Here is a 24104-nt window from a genome sequence, read left to right as displayed (position 1 = left end):
TGCCACATCTTGTCAAAGGTTGGAGAACAGATTCCATAATGCTAATGTGGCTTTCAATTTTCAAGACCAGGAGATTAGCATTTGCGGCTGACATGCTAACTTTCAAAGCCTACACAAAACTCAAAATCAATGGGAATGAAGTCAGGGAGAGGGTTTCATTATTGATCAGATGTTTTTTCTTGGCTCGTGTGGAAACACTACTCGTGCGGGTGCTCCTTGGTGGGGGATTGGGTTTTTGAGTGTGTGTGTGCGTGAGTGTGGGGTTGAGTGGTGCAGATGCGGCTGTTTGAGAAGGGACAGATATCCGCCCTCCCATGGAGCAAGTCACAAGATTAGGGAGTGAGCCTGGGGGTCTGCCTGCCGTCTCCTGCAGCTCCAGCAGCAGCCAGATATTCTGCATAGCTGTCAGCAGTTCTGACGGCGTTTGTGCTGCCTCAGACTCCGCTCAATTTACCGAATGGCTTTGTGTTTTTGATATTCCCCGTAATAAGCTATCAAATTAAACCCGGGGCGAGGCACTGGTCACTGGGAGAGGCTTTAATGAAGGCTGCGCAGTGATAAGGGATGTTTGTATAATTTGTCAGAGGAGGAAATGAAGTGGAATGGGAAAGGGTCTGAGGATGAGTCATGGCCTATAAGCCTGTTAGGTGTGCTATAGTGTCAGAAATGCAGCCTCCAGAGACCATCTCAGGACAAATTTGATCTGCACTGAAAGCCTTAAAAAATGTGGAATTGGAAGTAATAAGTCATTATTTTTATGTCACATTTACTAAAGAGGGTTTTAGCCAGTGAGCACATATGTACACTATCACAACTCTGATTGCTAAAGTAAAGACTGTAAGCTGATATAAGCTAGGGCTGGGCAACACATCAAGTATTTAACATCAATCAATATATTGATTAGTAGGATACAGGGTAAGACAGTATCTTATATCCATATAGATTATGTTGCGTTAATGTAACATTATACGTTTCTTCTGTAGAGCCGCCTGTTTGCCCTTTTTTCTCCTCTCACTGTCTGTCTCTCTTCACCCTGCACCGCCTCTCTTCCTCCACCAGGGAAATGCAAAAAACTGCTCTCATAACAAAAAACACAGCTGTGTGAATGTGTTTATGCTGGAAAGGAACATTTGTTATTTATTTTATTTGATTGATTTATGGTTTATTTAATAGGGACAGATACAAGGGAGCATTTTAATTTAATATAATTAATTTTTCACAAACTGGTAGCTCATTTTTACATCATATTTCACGTCCATGTTGACATTGTGCTGCAGGCTGTAAATAAAAATGCCTGCGTGACATTTGGCTCATGTGGATTTGACTTTGAACTAACTTTGTTCATGTTTTTCCTTCACAGAAAAAAAAGAGATCTGTATCATGAACCATTCAGCTTAAAAATATTGAGATATCATTCTTTGGTCCATATCACCTAGGTCTTATATAAACGTGAAGGTATTTCAGTGATGACCGATATATTTGTCATGTCTTCTTTCATGTGTTGTAGGTGTTTGAGGCGTCAGAATTTGCACCCCACCCTCTGTACTCAGTCACCCAGGGGGGCCTGGACCTACAACAGGTAACTGGTTGAAAACTCCGTTCCTCTGAATTTCAGAAAACCTCTCTTTAAAAATCTGCTCACATCTCTCAAACATTGATCTTTAACTTCATGGTGAACTGCAGGAATCACTTTAAGGTCTGTGTGGATCTGAGTGGTGAGTGAGAGCGAGGGCTTATGTTGCATGTCCAAATTTACACAGTCCATCATCTGGCGCAAGGCATTAAAAACAACAGCTGAACGTAAGCTGTAGCTATTGTTCTCCCCCCCTGTCATAAGAGCTATAACCCCCTCCTGAAACTCGATGCCATCACACAGCACCACCACAGCTCCGCCGGCTTCTTTTTTTGTCCTGGCCAGCTCTGCACCAGAAACATTTCAGCTTTACGGATATTCCTCCCATGACAGCAATAGCAGATGCTGTCATAATATCAGAACGGGAACATAAGCCTATGACAAATCAGGCTTAGATTGAAAAAAAAAAAAAGAAAGTAATCATGAATAATGATTTTTAAAAAGTTAACAGTTTTGATCACTCATGCTGTAAATGAGGGGATTATTGCCTCCGATTTGATCTGTTTTTGTTTGTTTTTCCCCCTAATAAAAACAAAGCTGTGATGCACTGATGCACTATAATGGTCAGGATCTCCTCTTCACTTTATGACCTCGTAGGAATACGAGCCAGACTGCTGGCGTCAGGAAGAATTGAATTAGAACAGAGACAGAGACAGAGAGAGAGAGAGAGAGAGAGACCGACAGAGTGAGAGACAGATGGAGAGATGGGTGGATGGACGGACGGACGGATGGATGGATAAAAAGACGGATGGATGGATCGATAGATGGACAGATAGGTGGATGGACAGATAGATGGAGGAAAGGACGGATGGATGAATGGATGGACAGATGGATAGAAAGATAGATGGATGGACAGATGGAGAGATGGGTGGATGGATGGACAGACGGATTGAAGGATTGAAGGATGGATAAAAAGATGGATGGATGGATTGATAGATGGACAGATGGATGAATGGATGGATGAATGGATGGACAGATGGATAGAAAGATAGGTGGATGGACAGATGGATGGACAGATGGATAGAAAGATAGGTGGATGGACAGATGGATGGACAGATGGATAGAAAGATAGGTGGATGGACAGATGGATGGATGGATTTACGGGTAGACAGATAGATCGATAGATAGATAGATAGATAAAAATAGATAGATAGATAGATAAATAGATCGATAAATGGATGGATAGATAAATAGATAGATAGATAGATAAATAGATAGATAAATAGATAGATAGATAGATAGATAGATAGATAGATAAATAGATAGATAGATAGATAGATAGATAGATAGATAAATAGATAGATAAATAGATAGATAGATAGATAGATAAATAGATAGATAGATAGATAAATAGATAGATAGATAGATAGATAGATAGATAGATAGATAAATAGATAGATAGATAGATAAATAGATAGATAAATAGATAGATAGATAGATAGATAAATAGATAGATAAATAGATAGATAGATAGATAAATGGATAGATAGATAGATAGATAGATAGATAGATAGATAGATAGATAGATAAATGGATGGATAGATAGATGAAGTGAGGGTTCAGTGGGTGCGATTGTGTTGGGGAGAGAAAAGGGGGTTAACATATGTGAGTCTGCATTATTCAGTGTAAGGGGGGAGGGGTGAAGCTGCAGGTAGAGCGGAGACGATGAAAGGAGTAAGAATGAGCGAGAGACATTTCTGCAACATACGGAGCAAATACAGGTCAAATAATGGCGATTGTTTCTTAGCGTTTTTACATGAATAAATAACAATCCATCTTCAATAAGAAGGGAAAGAAACTATTTGCATTGATTGACGGTTTCTGCCCTGAATTTTACATGACTTACAGCGAATTGGCAGGATCGTGTTAAACACCAGTTACAGCTGAAGACAGGAACTATTTGCATCTAATAAGTACTTTTAACAAATCTCCTAAAGGGGCAATTCACTTGAATGATTTACCTCTTGTCGTATATTGAGCTTTATTTGCCCTGATAGCTTCATGGTGTCTGTTTTTATTTAAATAAAATACTTGAATGTGATTATTAAATGTAATTGATGTTTATTTTCTCTGTTTCTGTGATTGATGATGGACACTTTATCTACCTCAATAACAAATAGGTCATTTGGATTTCTGTTATTCATCTGAGTAATAAGTAATAAGTTCATTCTTTGATCCTGAACTTTAGTAAGTTCACTTTTCAGAAGGACACACTACACTTCTCTTTGCTCTATAAATGGTTTAAATAAAAGAATGGTTTATTATGCATTCATCATTATCAGCAGTGATGTTGCTATTGAGCCCCATACATTTGAAGTTAAAGCTAATTTAAATAACTTAAAAAGAAAAAGAAGAAGAAGAAAAAATGAAAATGCCTGAGTATACCAAAATGAAGTTGTTGTTTTTTTTTGTCAGGACAGTCCTCCAAAACTTCTCACAAAATTGACTTAACAGTCCTTAAAAGATGCCCACACTGAGGTCTGTGGAATCAACCAAGTAGCGGGTACACTCTGTCTAGAAAGAAATGTTCCTGCTAAATATTTTATATTTCATCTTTTATGCTGGGAGAACAAACTTCCATTAACCTACATTTCATCCCGTTGGAGGCAGAAACTCTGACGTTATTTCCAAAACCTGGACGAAATAACACTCAAACTCTGGTTTCTGTCTGCACCGAGACAGACGTGTAGATGTAAGCCATCAAATGTGCTCAGTGTGATGGAACACCTCCTCCTCTGTATAAATTCAGGGCTGAACCATAACAACTAATTTTTCTTATTGTAAAGAACTGGCTTGTATTGACAATGAGGCACTTCCATTAAGAGGCTGCAGATTTATGGCCTGTGTGTGATGTTTTATTGCTGTAATTTACCTAATGCAGGATGCTCTACTGTTCCAGGCCTACACTTTGCAAAACCAATATGGCATTCCACACTCAGAGGTACGGCCATTTGTGGAAATATATTAATTGAATACAGCATGAGTAGTTGATGGTTTTAGTGCATTATGCTCTGCTTTCTGTTCTGCAGCTGGCTAAGCTACATCAGCTGTCTATGCAGCAAGGCCTGAGTCCCATGGCCCAGCCCGCTTCCACCATGATACCTGGTATGTATAGCTCTAAAAATAAGTCACTGTAAGTTCTGGATTGTCTGACAGACAATCGAATGGTAGAAAGAGAACTGCCTTGGCTGTCTTCTTTGCGCTGCTCTTTTATCTGCAACTTGTCTCCGATTTTCGACCTGTATTAGACATGAGAAGAAAAGAATCGCTTACATTAGCCGCACTGATTATGAGCTTGTGTCAGTGAGGAGGGAGGAGAAGGGGCTTTATAGCTCGCTCATAGAAACTATTATATGTGAAATGATACATTCGGCAGAGTCAGAGAACTGGGGGACAGAAAAGAATGAGTGCGGCGTTAAACATCAGTCCATTAAAATGGAAATTAACTGCTTTGCTATATCTAGCACTTCTCAGCTCAAAGGTTTTAGGTTTTTTTCACCGGCTCGTGAATAGTGTTTTTTGTGAGGCTTCACTGACTAAAAGAGTCGAATGAATAATAAAATGTCTGATATGTCAATTTTATTCAGTGGATGCTTGTATTTTCTCTCATCAGGGATGGACTCCAATTCTCAGACATCTCAGGAGCTGCTTATTCCCAATGATGTAAGGAGAACAACAACTTACTTTTACACTGTTTATTCTCTGGGTTGTTTGTGGGGGTGTTTTCGACAAGGAGGAAAAAAACAGGAAATCGTCGCTCATCTCAGATGTTCAGAGCACAGGAGCAGGGATTTTAGATGCAGTAGCTGCAACTGCAGAGCCTTCAAAAGAGATGGGAGACATGTTGGCAACTTCCTAATTATCCCCATTATTCTAACCTCAGACTAACCCAAGGTTAAAGGGATTCTGAGCTGATATGGATCCTTTGGCATTATTGTCTGTGCTGCAGTTGCAGTGTCTTAGAGTGACTCCCATGAGTGCTCAGTAAATCCTCTCATGTTCCCTGACCTACTTAGAGGCTGTCTGCTGTCAAAACAGCCAATAAGAAAACAGACAAAGATCCTTTCCTCTCTTCACTTAGCCTTAGCCTCCGCTAGGGTCTGATGAGATGTCTCTCCGATCTGAGAGTGGAAATCATAAATACAGAGGATTACTTTTATTTTTTGGGGGCCAGTTTTGACTTTATTGGATAGGACAGCTGAACAGATACAGGGCATGTTGGGAGGAGAGAGTGGGGGAGGAGAGAGTGGGGGATGGCATGCAACAAAGGGCTGAGGATTCGAACCCACAGCCGCTGCATCAAGGACTGCAGTTTGTGTACATCTAGCGCCCCCAGAGGTTCACTTTAAATGAAAGTCACACTCAGTTTCCCTTATACCCGTTCCCAATACATCGGCTGCTTTTCGACAGAAAGCATCTGGCTTTCAATTGCAGTTATTTACTTCCTTATTGAATTTAATTATCTAAAAAAAAAAAGAGAAGGAAAGCTCTCTCCTGAGAGAAAATTAGTGACTCCATTTATAATGTATGACTTCATCTAGAGATGTTATCCCCGGTACAGAACACAGCCACAATCATCCAGAAGAAGGAAATATTGTTCTAAAAAATGAGTCTACGACAATGTGTTAGTTTATCTCTTAATACTCTCTGACTCCATCAAGCTAATAACTTCCTAATAAAGAAATAAAACATTTCATTAAACAGCTGGGCATTGTAGTTTTTAGCTCAGTCACTCAGACGGTAGTAAATGGTGTCTTTTCTTGATTGTTTGTTTGTAATTGCAGATTTGTACAACAGTGGTGTAACAAAATAATAAAAATACGCTCATGTTAAGAAACATATTCCAGAGGATAACAGGGGGGCACACTGGTGTATTAACAGTTGTTTTGTAGTTTTCTTACATTTCCTAAAGGGTATTTTTAAACATTATCAGCCCTATATTGCAGTTTCCATTGTACGTTTCAACAAAGACGACCGAGTCATTTCTGTCATTAAAATACTTTTGAGTGACTTTTTTCAATTTAAAATCCAGAAAAGAGATTGATTAGTTTTCCCTGTACTGTAAAGGGTACATGCACTACCCCTCAGCCACATTTCTGAAATGCCTGTAGGTTTTTTCCCCCCTTCTATGTAAACCCCCATGTGGCGAGTGGCACAATGCATCAGAGGACAGAGCGAGTCCAGTTCTATACGTGACAGGGACAGCTGTAAAAGCTCCAGCCATTGTTCCAGAAGAGAGGACTTACAGCCATGACTGAGCCTCCTCAGCCATCCCACCCCCTGCCCCCCCCCCCCCCCCCCCCCCCCCCCCCAACCAAGCTCCGACCACACAATCCGGCTCTGTGTGCTCACACACTGAACACTGAAGAAGACTTCTCCACATACACACAGATGCATTTCAAGCTGCTTACACCCCGTCAGCAGTATATACTGTATTTCTTCTGCGCGACGAAGATTTAGCCTGAAGAAAAATGGCTGCACCCTCAACATCCCATCCCTCTTCCTGTTGTCCTTTCAAACGACTGCCTCAGCAGGAACTCAACAATATATAGGCCACTTGTATGAAGAGCAGAAGCAGCTTTAATGATTGTATGCTCAGGAAAAAATAATCACCGCAGCCAGCATACCTGAGGTGCCTCCTGTGTGATTTATTTAGCTCCGGCTGCATTTTTGAAAGTGTTTTTTTAAGGTTGTTCATACAGGAATGCTGTTGTCTGAGGTCATGAGTACCGAAGTGGTTGAGCTGTTGACAGCTGGCGTCTATTGACAGCTGCTTTAAAAGCCAGCGTCCAGAGGAGATTCTTGGTCTCAGTGGGTGGGGGGGGGACGTTATCTGTGATTTGAGGTCCGTAGTGGCCATTGTCTCTGGAGTTGCTCTTTAGGCTTGTCGCTCTCTGGCTCCGCCCCCTCCCTTGAATAATCTGCTGAGCCAATAATAGCTGGTCGGACCAACCAGGTCGCTGTGTGACAAATCAGACGTTGTGGAACAGGCTGCTTACTTCTCAGGAAAGGAATGCAGGGACAAGTGCGGCATGGACATTGTGTATGTGCACATGTCTGTATTTCTACCTATGTGTCAGCCACCGTTAATCTGCCACCACACACACGCAGACTAACACAAATACGACAAGTACTTCATCACTGTCTGCCCCACTCACATGCATATCTGGCAGCATAACCCTGTCACTGAGCCCTGACACCCTGCACTTGAGCTGATATGCACTCCTCCGACTCTTGCTCTGTTAAATCTCTAACCGTGCTAATAGGCGGGGGTCCAGGTTGGCTAATGAACGCACAACATAGTCATAATGTATTTTGAAGTACAATAAAACCCATGTCATTGTCTAATCTACTCCCGGCAGAGAGAGAGAAGCCGACGGGACTGTACATTATATATTAGAGTTATTTTCCCATTATGTTTTTCCATTAGTGCGGAGATGCATCTCGCCAGCGTGTGTTTGGGAAGTGATTTGTTTGGGAAGTCATCACCACTCTGAGGAATCAATAACCTTTTAGCCACTCAGATTAATGAGAGGCAAATGTGCCTTCTCTGGTCTCTTTTACCGGTGCACGTGCAGAAGCAATTAAGGGAGACTCAGGGGTGGAGGGGTAAGAGGGGAATAAGTGGTTTTGACATGCATGATGGATGAGCAATCCACTGAAGACAATGTAATTTCAATTTTTGAAGTGGTTTGCTGTAAGTCAGCTGAACAGTGCTGTACACTTCTGTTTTTTGTTCTTGTGTTTTTTTCTTCTTTTGAAGTCTGTTTAATCATTTCCATCTCAGGCTTTATTTATTTATTGACCCAATTTCTTGTAAAGCATAACCATTCCTCTTCAGTGCATCTATAGAATGATTCATTTTTCTGTTCAGCTGACCAGATCTGTCTCATCTCTATTCTCCTGCAGCTGATCGGCTCGATTATCGGCAGGCAGGGCACTAAGATCAACGAGATCAGGCAGGTTTCCGGAGCTCAGATAAAGATCGGCAGCCAGCTGGACGGGACAAGTGACCGTCATGTCACCATCACAGGAACACCGGTCAGCATCAACTTGGCCCAGTACCTCATTACCTCCTGGTAAGACCCAGTGTACATCAATCTAACGAATCATGCAGAGTACAGGCCTGAGAGAGAGGCATTGGTTGAAAGGGTCAGAGGTGACTCGATAGAGTGATACGTGATAATGAGGTATGTCCTTGTGCAGCTGGTAATTGGCCTCGAGGGAGTGAGAGAGAGATTGGTTGTGTTGCATGACAGAGAAGCTGTTTAGTTGAAATTCAGTGTCTGCAGTGCAGCTCTGGCATATTGTGTTTCATCAACTATTCTGGTTATTAAATATTGTAACACAATACAAGACGAAAGCTTGTTGTGCTCATAAAATGACAAAAAAAACTAAACAAATCTTAGCCTATCAAAGTTGTCTATACAAATAAAAGAAGTTAAACTAGTAAATGGAATAAAAATGAATGAGACGATGTAGAAATTAGAACATCAACATAATAAATTGGTGACTTTAATAATGACAATGACAATAAATAAAGATGAAATATTAACCCTGTTTTCTTTTCTTAATGTTCAGTTCATTTTGGACTGAAAATAAACCTCCCCCCTGGTAATTATAATGCAGAGCACCCTGTCGTAGGAACGATTGTGTCAATGATTAATGCAATCACCCTCAAGTCCTGTTTATTACTCTTTGTCAGGAACAAAAGAACATTAACTCGTTTGTTTTGTCTAGATTAGCTTCACATCCTGCATGTACAAAACATTATAAAACTCAATAAAAAATAACTGAATTTGAAAGACATACCCCTGATTTATGTTTGCCTCACGAGTGGTAGATCGCACAACAAACTTTTTTGGACAAAACTCAAGAAATTGCAAGGTAATTAGGACAACATTTCTCACAAATGCCCAACAGGATAAAATTGTGAAGTGATAACATTTTATGTCTAAAGTGTTTTAGATCAACTTTACTGTGATATCTAAATGTTTGCAAAAAAACATTTCCCAGGCAACTATCCAAATCTATAACTCAGGAACAAAAGGAGATATTGTGACCTGCTCCTCTGCTAGTCCATCACAAGCTCACTGGTTATTCTCAGTTTGAGCTTCAGGTGGTTGTCTTGGTACCATGTGATGAAGCTCTCTATCAGTCCTCTGTGCTCCTCCACAAAAATAGTCTCTAAGCGAAGACAGCATGTTTCTCACTGGAAGAGAAAACTGTTGGCCGAAACTATTTCTGGCAGCGAACAACATTCAAACAGATATACAGTCACGTTTCAGTGCAGGGTACATCACTGTTACAGTATCTGAGCTGGTACTCAATACTATTGTCAATACTTTGGGAAACAGAGAAAATTTGTGCTGCTTTATTTGTTGCTCTGTCGAAAATATTTTACTCTGTAAACTATGAACTATTGCTGTAATAATAAAGAGATATTTTAATAGAAACATAAGTTTTAAGATACTCCAGGATTATTTAACGGATCAAATGGTGAAACAAATAGCGAAGAAGTCTAACATCTGGTCTTAATCAGACATTTTAGAATTTGTAAATGTAAACATAAGGGAAGGCTTTAATTACAGGCTCAATTTCACCTTCATGTTGATGACACTGTAACACTAAGATGTCCTTTCTCTGTTCGCATTCACTGCTTACACATGTACAGGACAAAATCAGTAAACCTTTCCTGAGCCTGGATGAAATTTAATTTGCTGGGAGGGCACAAAACAATGTTAAGGTTTTTTTTTTTTATTAATGAAAGAGTTAACCATTGACATCAATGAGACATGATTGTTCACATGTGAACTCCTGTTAACAGACCTTGATGTGTAGAGTCAGTATTGTTCCCTTTTAATAATGAGAACGTTCCCACAGTGTTGCAGCAACAATTTAATCCTCTAATCTTCATTCTCTTTCTTGCCTCCATGTCTTCCCCTTCCTCTCCGCATTCATAGTTTAGAGACAGCCAAATCCACGGCCCAGGCAGCCACCATGGCAGCTCCGGTCGACCTCAACATGGCCTTCACCCAGCCAGCCTCCCCAGCTGCCTCCCCCCAACCCACCCTGGCCACCGTCGGCGCCCTGACCCCGGCTCATATGCTGGGCAACCCGTATGGTGCCATGCCCCTCTCAGGCCTGCTGGGGGTGAAGTCCGTCCCCTTTCTGACTCTGTCCAGCCCAGCCCCTGCTGTGGCCGTCACCGCAGCGCCCTCCCATACCACTCTGGCTGCCTATACCGCCAAAATCTCTACAGCCAACTGCATCAAAAAGCCAGAGAGACAGAAGTTTGCTCCCTACTGATCCAGCTGCGTGTCTGGAGATGAATGACAGCTGCAGTGTTCTTCCACAATCGCCTGATGTAGCCATATTTCGCGGGCAGAGACGCTCTTGACTTTTATTCTATGACGCACCAACAGAGAAGAGACCAATGGAGATGTGGGTAAAGCTATTAAAAGTTATTTACAGTTATAGATAATTTGTGAGTTTCCCATGCATTGATGGACTGCTTCATCTTCACCTCATCACTGTTATTGATCACTAAAAAAAAAAAAAAAAAAATGTTCTCTAACTTGAGATACATGTGTTCAGATATCAGTTTTCACATGTGTATGTCAGGTTAGAGACCAGTTACAAGTATTTATCCCTCAATAAAATTTGTAAATTATACTCAGATGACAAATGCTCTCATGTATGATGCTTTTATACAATGTCTATGTTTGCCTCTGGAAGTTTTTAAGAAAATTTGTAAATGTCTGAGGGTTTTTTTTTTTTTAATAATCTGTGCTATGGTACTGTACTTTACTGTTCAGTGTTATGTTCATTTTGTTGGATTTTATTTTGAATGTGCAAATTGTTTAATCTTTATTTATTAGTATTGTTTCATTTATTAAAAGTCTTTGTTTCCGGATATATTTGTGTCCTAGTTTTTATCTTTCTTTTTTTTGTGCCACAAAAACTTGTCAGCCTGTTCATTTTCCTCCACAGACAGTAGAAACAGCATTTGAACCCAATCAGTGTCAAATGAATAAAGCAGCAGCTGCACATGAACACATGTTTGAGGAAAAACGAGGACACAAAGAGATTCAGAGCCGGATCCAGGTTCTTTTTGTTTTCTTTTTGAAGACAGGCCTGATGGCACCTTGTCTTTCCACTTGCCAAAATTTATGAGAGATGGCTTTCACATCATTGTGCTCCTGTGCCCCAAACAATAAGAGCAAAATGAGACAGAGCAACCCCAGAAGACTAAAGTGTTCTGCCTGCATGCCAAAAAACACACAAGTGTGCACTGACAAAAAAAAATACAGAAAATCACATACCGTTCTGTGGGGAGAGAGCAGCGTATACTAAATTTACTCACTGTAAGTCCCTTAAGACAAAATACAGTGAGACATTTTAGTAGTGGAGTTTGTACGGGAGAAAGTAAAACGGCATGGAAATGAGAGGAGAAAATGAGAGGGAGCCACAGTGATGCTGTAAAAAATGGAATTCAGTTTCTGCATCAGCATGCACTGCAGCATCATCATCCTCCAGAGAGGCAGCGAGGATCCTTTCATCCTAACTCTTCTCTTTTTTCCCTTTTTTTTCTGTGTCTGCATCATGGATCTGTGAGACATTGAGAGTGCACACAGTCCTCATTGTTACCAAAGACACACTCGCTTTCAAACAGACACACACACACACACACACACACACACACACACACACACACACACACAGCCCACGCCTACAACTCCAGTGATATTCAACTGAAGTCCAACAAGCTGCGAGGCTAAAGGGAGGAGCCTTGAGATCTTTTAACATGAAAGGCTTCTTTTATTTCATCTATCCATCCATCTATCTATCTCTACTGACTATTAAAAACATTATACATTAAAGCACAGCAGAACAAGATAAAATATCGTTATTTGCCCTTCTACGGTTTCGTATACAAGTTATACTTGGATTATATTTTTCAAATCTGGGTTGTTTGCTTGTTTTCATAGGGCTCAGATCTTTTCTAATTAATCTCGAGGAAGTTTTTCTGGGTCGCATATGCCACCTGTAGGCCACACATCAGTACTGATTTCTAATCTGCTGGAAATTGACTTTAGATCCATCCTCATAATATCTGTTTATACAATCTTCCTTTTTTTCCCCAACACACCGTGTTATTTAAGGCCTTACAGCTAAAGTTCAACTGTCAGTGTGGCTGCAGTACCATACATCAAGCTATGATTCATTTGAATATCAAAGTAGTGACAGTGTGAAGCTCCAGACGGGAAGAGCAGGGACCTTAGCTGTCAAGGCGACCCAAGACTCCGACTTTATAGTCTGTCTTTCATCACTTGTCAGGGTTGTTTCTTAACTACTGTACTCGAGTACAATTTGGAGGTTCTTTTGCTTTGTTTCATTTTCACACTAAATAGTGACTTGTTACTTTTCAAATGCTGCTCATTACACATTTTTTTTTTCTCATTTGCTTTGGCTCTAGTGCCACATGACAAGAACACATGACATTTTTCTTGTGCAGAACAGAGAGAGCCTTTTGACTAGTTGCAGATGGTTTGACCTACTTAATCACAACTGTATATTTGCTGGTAGCTTAAACTACGAGCTCTTCTGCTTTACTAGTTTATAATGAAACAATGGACTCAGCATGTGCACAGAGTTCACTGTGATACACATTAGTTGTCAGCTAGCTTGAGAGAAATAGAAACACAACATTGTTCAGTTGAAAAGCTGAATATGAAATGATGAAAGACAAGAATTTTAGAAACTGATGAATACACTCCTCTGTCCTTCTGACTCACCATCGTCAACAATGGCTCATGTCATGACTTACTTGTTGACAGAATAACCGAATGATTTCGTTACAGCCCTAATGTCATTAAATGACAGTGTAACTTCTTGGAGTGAACATTGGTCAAATGAATCTTTGGTGCTACAAACTTTTTAAAATGTTTCAAGAAAGGCTTGTAACTTTAAATATCAAACCATTACAGAGCAACATTATCGATCTGAATGGTTCATTCCTCTGACCTGATGGCAGATATAAGACATGTATGGACTCTCTTTTCACTCTGCTGGAGCATTAGCAGCTACACAGCCATTTTATTGACTCAGGATTCAAAACATCCTTATCACAAGCTAGTTGCCAATTTTTACCGTTTCAAACGGTTTTCTTGGATTGCGTTCTTAAAATAGCAGCCTGCTGAGCTGGGGGGAAAAAAACGACAAAATTATGAAAGCATTGCCAGTGAAAAAGAAAACAGTTCAGTTTGGCTTGACAGCTGAACAAAGAGCTGCACTTGTCTATAAAGCAGAGGGGAAGGTTCAGATTCAGGTGATTGTTTTTAGTAATTCTCTTCAAATTGTCATTTGGTTCATTTATATCAACATATCAAGGGCCTTTAAAGGAGAAATATCTCAATTCTCACACTGCAGGAGCACGCACACACACACACACAGTCAGAACTGTCTGCATTTCACCACATTTACATCTTCTTCATGTTTTTTCTATGACAAACATCGCCCTCTACTGTCCACTCAACACACCGCTCCACATCACAGCATAGGAAATGTAAGGAGGACAGTTGAGCTGATAAAAGATTGTCTTTAATGTTTGGCATCGTTAATGAATTCCATACCACAGCAGTTATGGGAGTAGGAAAACCACTTTTACAACCAAACACTTTTTGATCATGCTAACACCATATGTACAGGAAAGCACATTGAAAAGTGTATAAAGTATTTATATGAGAGGACTCAAAGTCAAGAACGGTGGAGACAGCCACAGTCTAATGGATTTTGTCCTTTTTCAAACATTGATTATAGATATTTATCAATTACATTGATCTCTGGAGTACATGTATATACACAAAACAACAATAAACCTTTTCTGGGCCTCTGCAATAATTCTCAAAAATATTTCACAATACTGCTGTATGTACAATAACAGAATTTACATTGAAAAATTCTATTGTACCTATATTTTGAGTATCTCTTCAGTCACCATTTATCCTCAACAGCGCCAAGCTCACAAGAGATACTCGTATACTGTATTTAATATCTAACCTCAGGTCCATCTCCATACTCAGTACAGCAGCTCATGCAGTACCCGGGCCTCCTGTCTCGGTACAGTTTCTGAAATATGTTCACACAACTGATGATCTCACATACAAAAATAGATGTTGTCTAGTCAGCTGACAACTCGATGTACAGAAACACAAAGCATCCACCTGCGGAAAAGAAAAAAAAAAAAAACACCAACCAGGAAAACAAGTAATTGTTAAAATATTAGCTATATCCTTCCAAATCCACTTCATCACAATAAACAGCGCTTTCCTTCTGCTCCACAAAAAGTAAAACCTCTCTCTCAGTCTTCTGAAACACATCTTTAGTTTTCACACAACAGAAGGTGATTGAGAAAGAGCCGCAGGCAGAAGAAGTATTATTAGCGCTACGAACCGAACAACAATCTGAAACCAAAGCGGGACAAAACCATACACAACATCACCATAGGTAGATATCTGATTTTTTCCTTCAGGGAGCATTTAGTGAGAATGAAGGACGGCGGCTGTCGCTAAATGAGCTTCTCACAGTCCAGATGAAAGGTCAAACTGCATTTGAGTGCACTTAAGGCAGGTAGGTGATTCCAAATGATGTCTGAGAGGGGGTTCACTCGGCATCTTGGGATGGGAGGGGCTGGGGCGCAGACAGCAACTTCAAACTCAACGCAATGCCACTGCAGCTGTCCAGGTGCAGCGTTCTCACTGCTTCATCTTGTCTGACAGCCATGCGGAGGGAGGAAAAAGAAGGAGGGGAGGAAGAGAGAGGGAGCTGTGTCGATGTTATCTAAAAGCGTCCAGCAGGTGGTGGGATGTGGAGAGTTCTTGTTTCATCCTGTCTTGTCCACGCTTTCTCCTGGAGATATCTTTGTCACACAAAAGAGACAGATACACACTTCTGCAACATAGACTGAACTTAAAGCACTTGAACAAAAAACCAGCATTGCAGCTTGTGCAACACAAATAGAACATCTCATCTGAATACATTCACGTAGGTTTTCCGTACGCATGGGTACGGGAGGGAAAATCGTCAGTGACAGAGTTTCATGTCCCTTGAGATGCCGGTCAACAGGGACAACCCAGAGACCTGCGATTAATGACAGCCTGACAGCAACACATTTTACAGTGTGCCATTTGATATGATTCACTATTAAGGAGCACTTAACAGTGTTTCGAAAAAACATAACGGACAAAAGCCTTTTGAAAACACTATAATGTATTTTGCATTTATTTATCAAAATAAAATAAGAATTCGTATATGTTGTATATGAAGCGTTGAAAGCAAGACAAGCCACTTCACCGTGAGTAATATCCTTCTGGTGTTGCCCCATTGTTGTGAAGGTGACATGAAAAGCAAAAAGAATGAAGGGAGTTCTGAGCTTATACTGCACCTGGATCGTGTGATCTTTGTCGTATTTCACAAAACTGTTGTCGTATTATTCTCAGATGAAAAAACATGCTCACAGACAAGTTGTACAAGTGTGTACAATCAATATCAATTCTGAACAAAGTTAGTCTGTGTAAATGTCCAACAGACTCTTTTCTCTTAAACATTTGTAAGAGGCCACACGGAGCAGTGAGGGCAGTTGTGCCTGTACTTTCTGCAGATTTGTCGAGATTCCTTTCTTTCTTTCTTGCCTTCATGTGCACCCAGAAGAGTCAACCTGACACACACAACAGTCTTCCTGTGGCTGCCCTTGCAACTCAGAGCAAGTGAAGGCAAGAAGTCAAGAGAAAGCTCTCAGTGAAACGTGGCTGCAGCCTCCCCATCACTGCGTCTCCTCGTGCTCCTCACTGATGCACTGCTCCCATGGGTGCTTCCCCTGATCCTCCCTGTGGCCGTGAGGGGAGTGGAAGATCCTGCGGGGCAGCGGGATAGGTTGAGGAGGCAGGTCCTCCTCGGGGATGCAGCCCTCTCGCAGGTAGGGCTTTGGCGGCACGGCTGGAGGCTGAGGCCGGCGGTACGGGATGTGGTGGGGCCCGTGGGTAGGAGGGTGGTGGTGAGGCGGCGGCCCGTGGGAGTGCACGTCCATCCCAGGGTGGGCGTGAGCATGAGGATGAGGGTGGTTGTGGGGGTGAGGATGCGAGGAGGGGCTGCGGTAATGGAACGGGCGGACGGGATCCATAGAGTCGATCTCCGAGCCGCCATAGTGGATGTGCAGGTAGGGGGAGGACAGGTACTCGTCAGGCGGGGACCACAGGTGACTGGGAAGAGGCTCCAAGGCGTCGTTCCTGATGGGGCCGGGGTCTGGGTACTGTCCACCGAAGTTACTCTCACTCAGAGAGGAAACGCCGCTGCTGGCGCTGCCTGACAGGGTAGAGTTACTGCCACCCAGAGCTGACTGAGGACTGGTGGGGGAGCCGGGGATCGGGTGGAGAGGAGACTGGAGAGACAAAAAAAAGTGTTTGCCATGGGTGTAATTGTCTCAACCTTCAGCACTCTTTGCAGTAAAAAAAAAAAACTTAACACACATCGTGCATTTACATCTGCATTGTACTCCACTTGAGGGTCTCCATTTTAAATGATCATGTTTAGGGGATTAAAGTTTAAAGGCTTTTGCACAAAACACAACCTACGAAAACCTGCTTAAAAAAAGTCTAGAAAAGGGTTTGTGTCAGGGCTGCTTTCAGTTATAAGGTTCTAATTCTGTTTTTATTGACTTTATGAATATAATATCCTCTGATGTCTGTACCTTTCGAAGTGACCGGACAGGCAGAGCAGGAGGAGGGTCATTGTTCTGGTGGTGATATGCATCACAGTGCATCAGGAAGTGTCCTGAGAAAATAAATTCCGAGATAATTATTAGAATCACAGTTTGAAAGGTCTTCATTTAAATTCTACAATAGCCTTTAAAAGCCAACATACACCTCATAGCATCAGGTTATATCTGGCAAGTTGACACCTGCAGGTCAAATGAAAAGTAAATCTAAAACCTGTTCTCTATTTAAATCTTCGAGTGTGACGTCATACGTACCTGGTGGGAAGGACCTGGGTGGGACTGGGGGCATTATCCCCCCTCCTGTAGAAGCTTGCATGTAGGACACATGCTCCCTGTTCTCTCCATCCAGACTCCAGCTGCTGGGAGTGTTGGGAAAGACTGGAGGGGAAAACATAAACATGTCAACAAACACCCAGATGCATGTTACATACACAATATTGTATGCATCGACCTGTCAGTGTACAGTATGTCACCTTTCTCTGGTAGGTTCATGTGAGGGTCCACACACGGCTTACAGGGGCTGACTTGCTGGAGTAAGGCACGCTGCATGTGGTTGTTCTGTAGAAAGCAACATCGTGTATAATGATAAGTAAAATCAGCGGATTAAATCTTATCTGAATCTTTAGTATTTCCTTTGGATGTTTTTAACGTCACAACATATTAAGGGAAACTACTTTTTTCATTACAGACATGTTGCATGCGGCACATCAGAACAGTGCTGTTGATCTGCCCTACCTGTCCGTTCTCTGCCATATTGTAGTACATGGAGTTGTTGGCTCTCTCACGGTGAGACGGCAACAGTATCATCACTTCTCTGTTGTGTTTGGCTTTATCAGGCAAGGAAGGAGAGCCTGGACAAGAAAAACACACGGGGAAATTACATTTATGAAACAAAAATGTAACTCCATCATACCAATGCAAGTATTTGTGTCTACCTACACTCTACATATGAGTTGTCGGATTTTAAATATCTATCAAGCATTAAATAGTGATACAATCTCTCTAGAGACCTCTTTAGAGATATGGACATTTTGAGGTGAAGCAGTATAAAGTTATTACCACCTCAGTCTCTGTAACCATCTCCTGTGTGTCTGTCTGCGACTGTGTTACTTACCTCTGGCACTCGAGGGAGCTGAGTTAATAATCTGGGAAGAGTTAGAGCGGATTGAGCTCAGGCTGGAGGAGGAGGGGCTTGGCTGCAAAACAAAATCAATTCTTAATGTAACAAAACGTTCTCATTTTAAATAATATCCCATAACAGAAAACATATTTGCTGTATTTGGTGTATCTGCCTTCATATTCAATCTATAAGACGGAAAGCTAACAATTAAACCTACTTTCTAATGCACATTCATATCAAATTACATTACATTTATTCAGTGTAGGTTTTTACTTTGAGCCTTACCTGCATGTGTAACGCCTCCTCAGGGTGCTCCCCCATCAGACCGTCCGTCATTATGACAAGGTTTCCGGCCTCGCTAGATGTGTGAGAGGACAGGGAGGAGGACGAGTGACGGATGGAACCCTGAAGGTTCAGAGGGCTGCAAGGACACAGATGATGTTGGACATTGTAAGACATATTAATCTCTATGTGCCAATAGTTGTGTGTACAGGTTAGGTGTGTGTGTGTGTGTGTGTGTGTGTGTGTGAGAGAGAGTGTGTGTGTGTGTGTGTGTGTTTGTGCCTGGGGCTGACCTGTGTCGGTGCATGAGGCGCACGCTCTCAGGGCTCATGTGACTGTGTGAGGAGAGGATGCCTCTGGGAGAGTTGACCCCTTGGCAGCCAGCTTGGCCGAATCGATCGACACCAGGCACTCCCTGCTGGGAGCCAACCATATACTGCTCTGAATATTCACACTGCTCATACACGCAATAAAACACTTGCATATAAACATTCAGCCCCACTTATATCACTTTATATAGAATATGAAAACAGATGTGTTACAAATGCAGAAATGTGCTTGTTTGCCTGCTAGAATAAGAATGAAACAACTCATAACAGAATAACGAGAGACTGAGTCACATGTGGGACAACTCACATGATGTAATCCTGTCCTCATCATATGGAACTGGTCCACAAGCTTCTTGTGCAGGGGCCGCATCTCTGGATGCACCAGCTTCTCATGCACAGCCAGCCCCACTCCGAGAATGTGCACCTGTTATGTGAAATCAAATGAAAAATGATGTGAGTCTGTTTAGCCTCCAATTCCACATTTGATCAAATTTAGAGGTGAGTCTGACCTGCTCCTGCATCAAATCCTTCAAATGTGTGATCCTCTCTGTGTCCTCTTGATGACTGCTGATGTAGTCCTTATCAAAGAAGGCCTGTTGAAGAGGAGGAGTCAAACGATAAATACAAATTCAATTAAAAATCAAATTCAATTAACTCACGCTCTTATTTCTCCCTACCTCCTGATATCTTGCGATGCCTCCGTTCACAGCAGCATCTATGACACCATTTAGGCACATGCTGAGCGGGTTGATGTTGCCATGATGCTGTCTGTGTTGGTACTGGCTGATCAGAGTCCTCAGCTCCTGGGTCTTATTCTCCACCACATAAATGGCATTCTCCAGAGGGCTCACCTCCACCTGGAAATAAATATACTCCTTTAACCTGATCAATCCGTTGTAAGAGAGATTTAGGAGACTGTCTGGTGTCCTTCAGGAGGCACATATGAAGTATGAGATGAAAGAGAATAAATGTTTGAACTCCTCACCACTTCTCTTCTTTCCACCTCAGCCCAGCGGGAGATCCCAGGGAGAGGACGGGAGAGGATCAGGGTTGTTCTCTCAATCCAAAGACTCTGTTCACCAAGAAGGGAGCGATATCAGGGGTTATATGCAGTCTACAATCAAACACATGTAACATCAGGAATGTCCACTGGAGAGCAGACTGTATGTAATAATAGATACAGTATATAAGCAGGCTGTGGAGAGTGCTACAATCAAAGCAGTGTTGTCGTGTAGCATGTAGGTCAGTTCAGTGAAGAGTAAGAGTCCTGTTGTGGTTTGCTTCAAAATGTAGGTAAATGTGTCAAAGGAAACTACAGAACAGTGTCATGTCTGGTCCAAGTCTCTAAAGCACTGGTAGGATTTTTTTTTCTTTACCACTGTAAGTTGTTCTTGTAATACAAGTAAATTTTAACAAAAAAAGATAATAAGAGCTGAAAGTGTTAAAGAATAACAATAGTAATAATAATAATAATAATAATAATAATAATACAGGTAATAATATCCTGTTTATCCTTAGAAATATTAAGGCATATTGTAGAATAAGATTAGTTTCCTGTTTTTTTGTTAAAATTTCCTTCCTTGTAGTTTTGTTTTATGGAAAATTTCACTCAATTTGGTTCTGAAAAAGATTAAATCAAAGCCATATGAAAATATTTTCAATTGTTAGACAAATATTTATTTAGTTATAAATAATCTTTGATAATATCCTGCATTTAATAAATTAGCAGTTGATGATGTCCTTTGTTCTACTGCAGTGTTCTCTTTCTTGCTTCTGCATCATGAATTTAGAAACTTTTGCTCTTGCCACATTACATCATTTTGCAGTGATTATGACTAATGCACCTGCAGTTAAGGCAGGGACTTCTGTGAGTTACAATTATAAAGGGTGCCGCAAACGGAGTCATATTGGATGAATATCTCAAATCGAAATCAAATTTTTCAAATGAAAACAAAAACACAGCCACTTCATACCCACAGACGATCTAATGGGCCTCAAAAAGTCCCAAATCATGCAAGTGTATGTAACTTTATTGCAATTTTAACATATTACATTGACTGTGTTGTGTTATTTGAAAACCCCCCTGAAAAGGCAGGTCCGTTAAGCTCACACATGGGATTGTGACATGACACAAGAAGACTGTAGTGACAGATTTTATTTTGTTTGGACTACAATAAATTTAGTATGCATATAGGCCATCCATTTGAAGACTCTAGAGCTATTATCTCAGTCTCCCTTGTACAGTGTTAAGCTTTCTATATTTTCCTCAAGCTTGAACTTAATTTGTTATGTATTCTGTAATTTTCAACTTTTGAAAACTAAAGTGTCATCCTATGTATTATTTTTTACAAGGAGTACCTCAGGGCTCTATTTTTAGTCCTCTGTTTTTTTCATGCTATATTTCCCCTGTCGGACAGACTATATTTAGTCATTGAATTAGTTTCCAATGCTATGCTGATTTTACTCCACTGTATGTGCCCTGAGCAGATGATCAAACAAAAATCATAATGTCACATTACTTCCTGCTTCTACATTCTAAGAAGTAAAATGCTCATCATTAGCCCGGCTCGATATAGATGTTGAACCCTTGATGAGTGTTTGATATATCAAACACTCATCAAGGGTTTAAGATGATCAAAGTGACAGCTAAGAATGGTATTTTTACATTTGGTCTAGCCCTCTCTCTTATAATGTCTGTATATTTGTGAAAAACACGAAGCTATGAGACAGAAAAGGACAGGAAGGGGCACTGTTGGCTCAACATACCCTGAACTCGTTCTCCCGGTCCTTGGGCCCCTTGTGGAAAGGCCTGTCATAGTGGAAGCGGGTGACATTGTTTATGCGGTAGAAGCTCTTGATCCTCTCGGGCACACGCTCCAGCTGAGGCACTTCAGATATGTCTGACACCGGAGTCACAGCATAGATCTGCAAGTCTAGAGACCAAGTGTCAAGGAATTGACAGACAAAAAGACAGACATGCATATTCACAAAGGAGGAAGACTAGGATACTCAGAGAAAATGCTTTCAGAGAGCTTCTGGCTTTACTATCTCACTCTGGAGATAAACCTCAATAGTATTGCTTATTGAGCTGTACTGATCTCTAAAACATGTGTAGTGTTAGCTTTAATAATGAAACAATTAGTCTGTAAATGAATGTAAAGAAAATAGGATACACTGTGCGTCACTCTGCAGGATGGTGTCGTCAGGTTGGTTTGGATGCTGCATGGCGATGGCTTGTGGGAATTCCCCCAGCATTCTCTGCTGGAAGTCCTCAAGACGTTCGTAGTCATAACCACGACAAACAAACTCTTTGTTCTGTGTAAAGGAAAGAAAACAGCTGGATTTATTCAGCATTCATAGTTGGATAAGAAACTGTTACACATATCTGGGGCCTCATGTGGACTAGAAAGTAACCATGTTTTTTTCAATAGTAATAGTAGCTGTTTTGCATTAGTGGTACTGTTTCAGTTGTTTTGATGTGATGACATGTTAAGAATCCCAATTTTCAAACCACCTCTGCTTCTTTAAACTAACAGTAACATATTTTTCAGCTCATTAGGGGCAGCAGGAGAAGGTTATGAACACAGCAAAAACAAATTCTGATATTTAATGTGGAAAGACAAGCTTGATTTCGAGCTTAATTCCACCTTCAGTGGTCATGGAGCAAATGTATCATTCATTCTGCCAGTTGGCCATTATCAGACCAGTTGCTCACCATGTTTGTTTGGAGTTTGGTGATGAACAGGTACAAGTACACAAATTCTATGGCCACACACTGCGTTATGAGAAAATAAAGAGGGAACAATATAATAAACTCACTATAAAACGCTGTAAAGCTGGTGTGCTGCCAAATAAACGACTAATTCTTTGCATGGTCATCTTTATGAGAGACACCTTTCAATTGTCATTTTACACAATTGTATTTAAAAATATATTCATTATAGCCACTTCAATAAGATGTATTTGGTTTAATCATAACACATTTCACTCGAGGCTTGTTTTTGGAAATGATTAGATGAACCAATAAATGTAATGAGATTGAGACTGTGATCAAATTGCTGGACTATCTGGTAGGAGGAGCTCCAATCATTTATACCATGTCCATGATGTTTGAGTTGTTACAGCTACAAAAAAAATGCTGTGAGTATTTCTTTATCTTTTCTTCATTGTTGCATACTTTATTTTACACAAAACTATACATCACCTTTATATCAGACATACTAGAAGCCTAAAAGCTAAAGTGGCTCCACTAACCAGGACATATATCATATGAAGGTATTAAACAATTGCATTGTTTAGAGTGTTGGACCTTTCTAGGCTGCTTTGGGTGTATTCTTAATTCCTGGTTAGTTTTACAGTAACCCATTTTTTTTATAAAATTTTCAACATCAAGCACCCATCCCGGTTCTCTGTCCTGCACAAGCTACTGTAGCTGACACTGTCTGCTGCTGAAGCATGAAGGAGCAGTGTAGCTTTCTCCACATCAGCAGAAACATAACTGTGTCAGGTCAGACGACATGAGACTAGATTTAGTAAATCTTACCCTGAGGAAGAAAGGAAACTTCCTGCCATAGAAGCCCATTCGGAAAAACTCTGGCTCAATCCTCTGCTGTTCAATGATGTTGTCATAGTACGCTGCCTCCATTTTCTGCCACAGAATGATAAACATGCCAAAGAGTCATGTTTAATAATGATTCAATGACACACATTAGTGAATCCTCCACATATCCTGATGAGCGTGGGCGTGCACAGGTAATTTGGGCATCGTGTTTTTGTCGCTGTACACTTAACACTGCATATGACGAAGCTGAAAATCTCACAGAGGAAGATTGTTTGATCAAGTGGCGGAAAACAGGAAGCAGACTTTACTCACCCGTATCCAGCTGAGGCTCTGATAATCATATAAAGTCTCGTACTGGAAAGCCAACTCCCGGCAGAGAGAGATTCCATATTCCCAGCACTGCT

The 24104-nt window shown here is 41.0% G+C and overlaps 2 protein-coding genes across 6 annotated transcripts in view; one reads left to right on the top strand and one right to left on the bottom strand.

The window, feature by feature from the left end:
- pcbp4 (poly(rC) binding protein 4) overlaps positions 1 to 11551 on the top strand; it is a 40376-nt gene extending 28825 nt beyond the window's left edge. For 2 of the 3 annotated variants that reach the window (XM_061057241.1, XM_061057240.1), the window contains exons 9-14: positions 1508 to 1579; positions 4515 to 4574; positions 4663 to 4738; positions 5247 to 5296; positions 8543 to 8712; positions 10597 to 11551. In XM_061057241.1, the coding sequence (XP_060913224.1) occupies positions 1508 to 1579; positions 4515 to 4574; positions 4663 to 4738; positions 5247 to 5296; positions 8543 to 8712; positions 10597 to 10942 (774 nt within the window). In that variant the 3' untranslated portion in view covers positions 10943 to 11551. The remainder of the gene's footprint in view (positions 1 to 1507; positions 1580 to 4514; positions 4575 to 4662; positions 4739 to 5246; positions 5297 to 8542; positions 8713 to 10596) is intronic. The other variant, XM_061057242.1, reaches the window with a different exon arrangement.
- Positions 11552 to 14220: 2669 nt separating this feature from the next.
- LOC132989609 (dedicator of cytokinesis protein 3-like) overlaps positions 14221 to 24104 on the bottom strand; it is a 50076-nt gene continuing 40192 nt past the window's right edge. Inside the window, exons 39-54 of one of the 3 annotated variants that reach the window (XM_061057320.1) lie at positions 24013 to 24099; positions 23683 to 23787; positions 22313 to 22454; positions 21906 to 22072; positions 20125 to 20211; positions 19817 to 19996; positions 19649 to 19732; positions 19447 to 19563; positions 19104 to 19246; positions 18814 to 18949; positions 18523 to 18604; positions 18144 to 18259; positions 17882 to 17966; positions 17664 to 17786; positions 17382 to 17464; positions 14221 to 17072 (exon numbers count right to left, since the gene is read on the bottom strand). In XM_061057320.1, coding sequence (XP_060913303.1) covers positions 16458 to 17072; positions 17382 to 17464; positions 17664 to 17786; positions 17882 to 17966; positions 18144 to 18259; positions 18523 to 18604; positions 18814 to 18949; positions 19104 to 19246; positions 19447 to 19563; positions 19649 to 19732; positions 19817 to 19996; positions 20125 to 20211; positions 21906 to 22072; positions 22313 to 22454; positions 23683 to 23787; positions 24013 to 24099 — 2352 coding nt within the window. In that variant the 3' untranslated portion in view covers positions 14221 to 16457. The remainder of the gene's footprint in view (positions 17073 to 17381; positions 17465 to 17663; positions 17787 to 17881; positions 17967 to 18143; positions 18260 to 18522; positions 18605 to 18813; positions 18950 to 19103; positions 19247 to 19446; positions 19564 to 19648; positions 19733 to 19816; positions 19997 to 20124; positions 20212 to 21905; positions 22073 to 22312; positions 22455 to 23682; positions 23788 to 24012; positions 24100 to 24104) is intronic. The other 2 variants (XM_061057321.1, XM_061057323.1) reach the window with 2 other exon arrangements.

The sequence above is a fragment of the Labrus mixtus genome, chromosome 15 (genome assembly GCF_963584025.1).
Source record: "Labrus mixtus chromosome 15, fLabMix1.1, whole genome shotgun sequence".
Taxonomy (NCBI): domain Eukaryota; kingdom Metazoa; phylum Chordata; class Actinopteri; order Labriformes; family Labridae; genus Labrus; species Labrus mixtus.
Note: the sequence above shows the minus strand (reverse complement) of the source record. Positions and strands in the feature narration are given on the sequence as shown.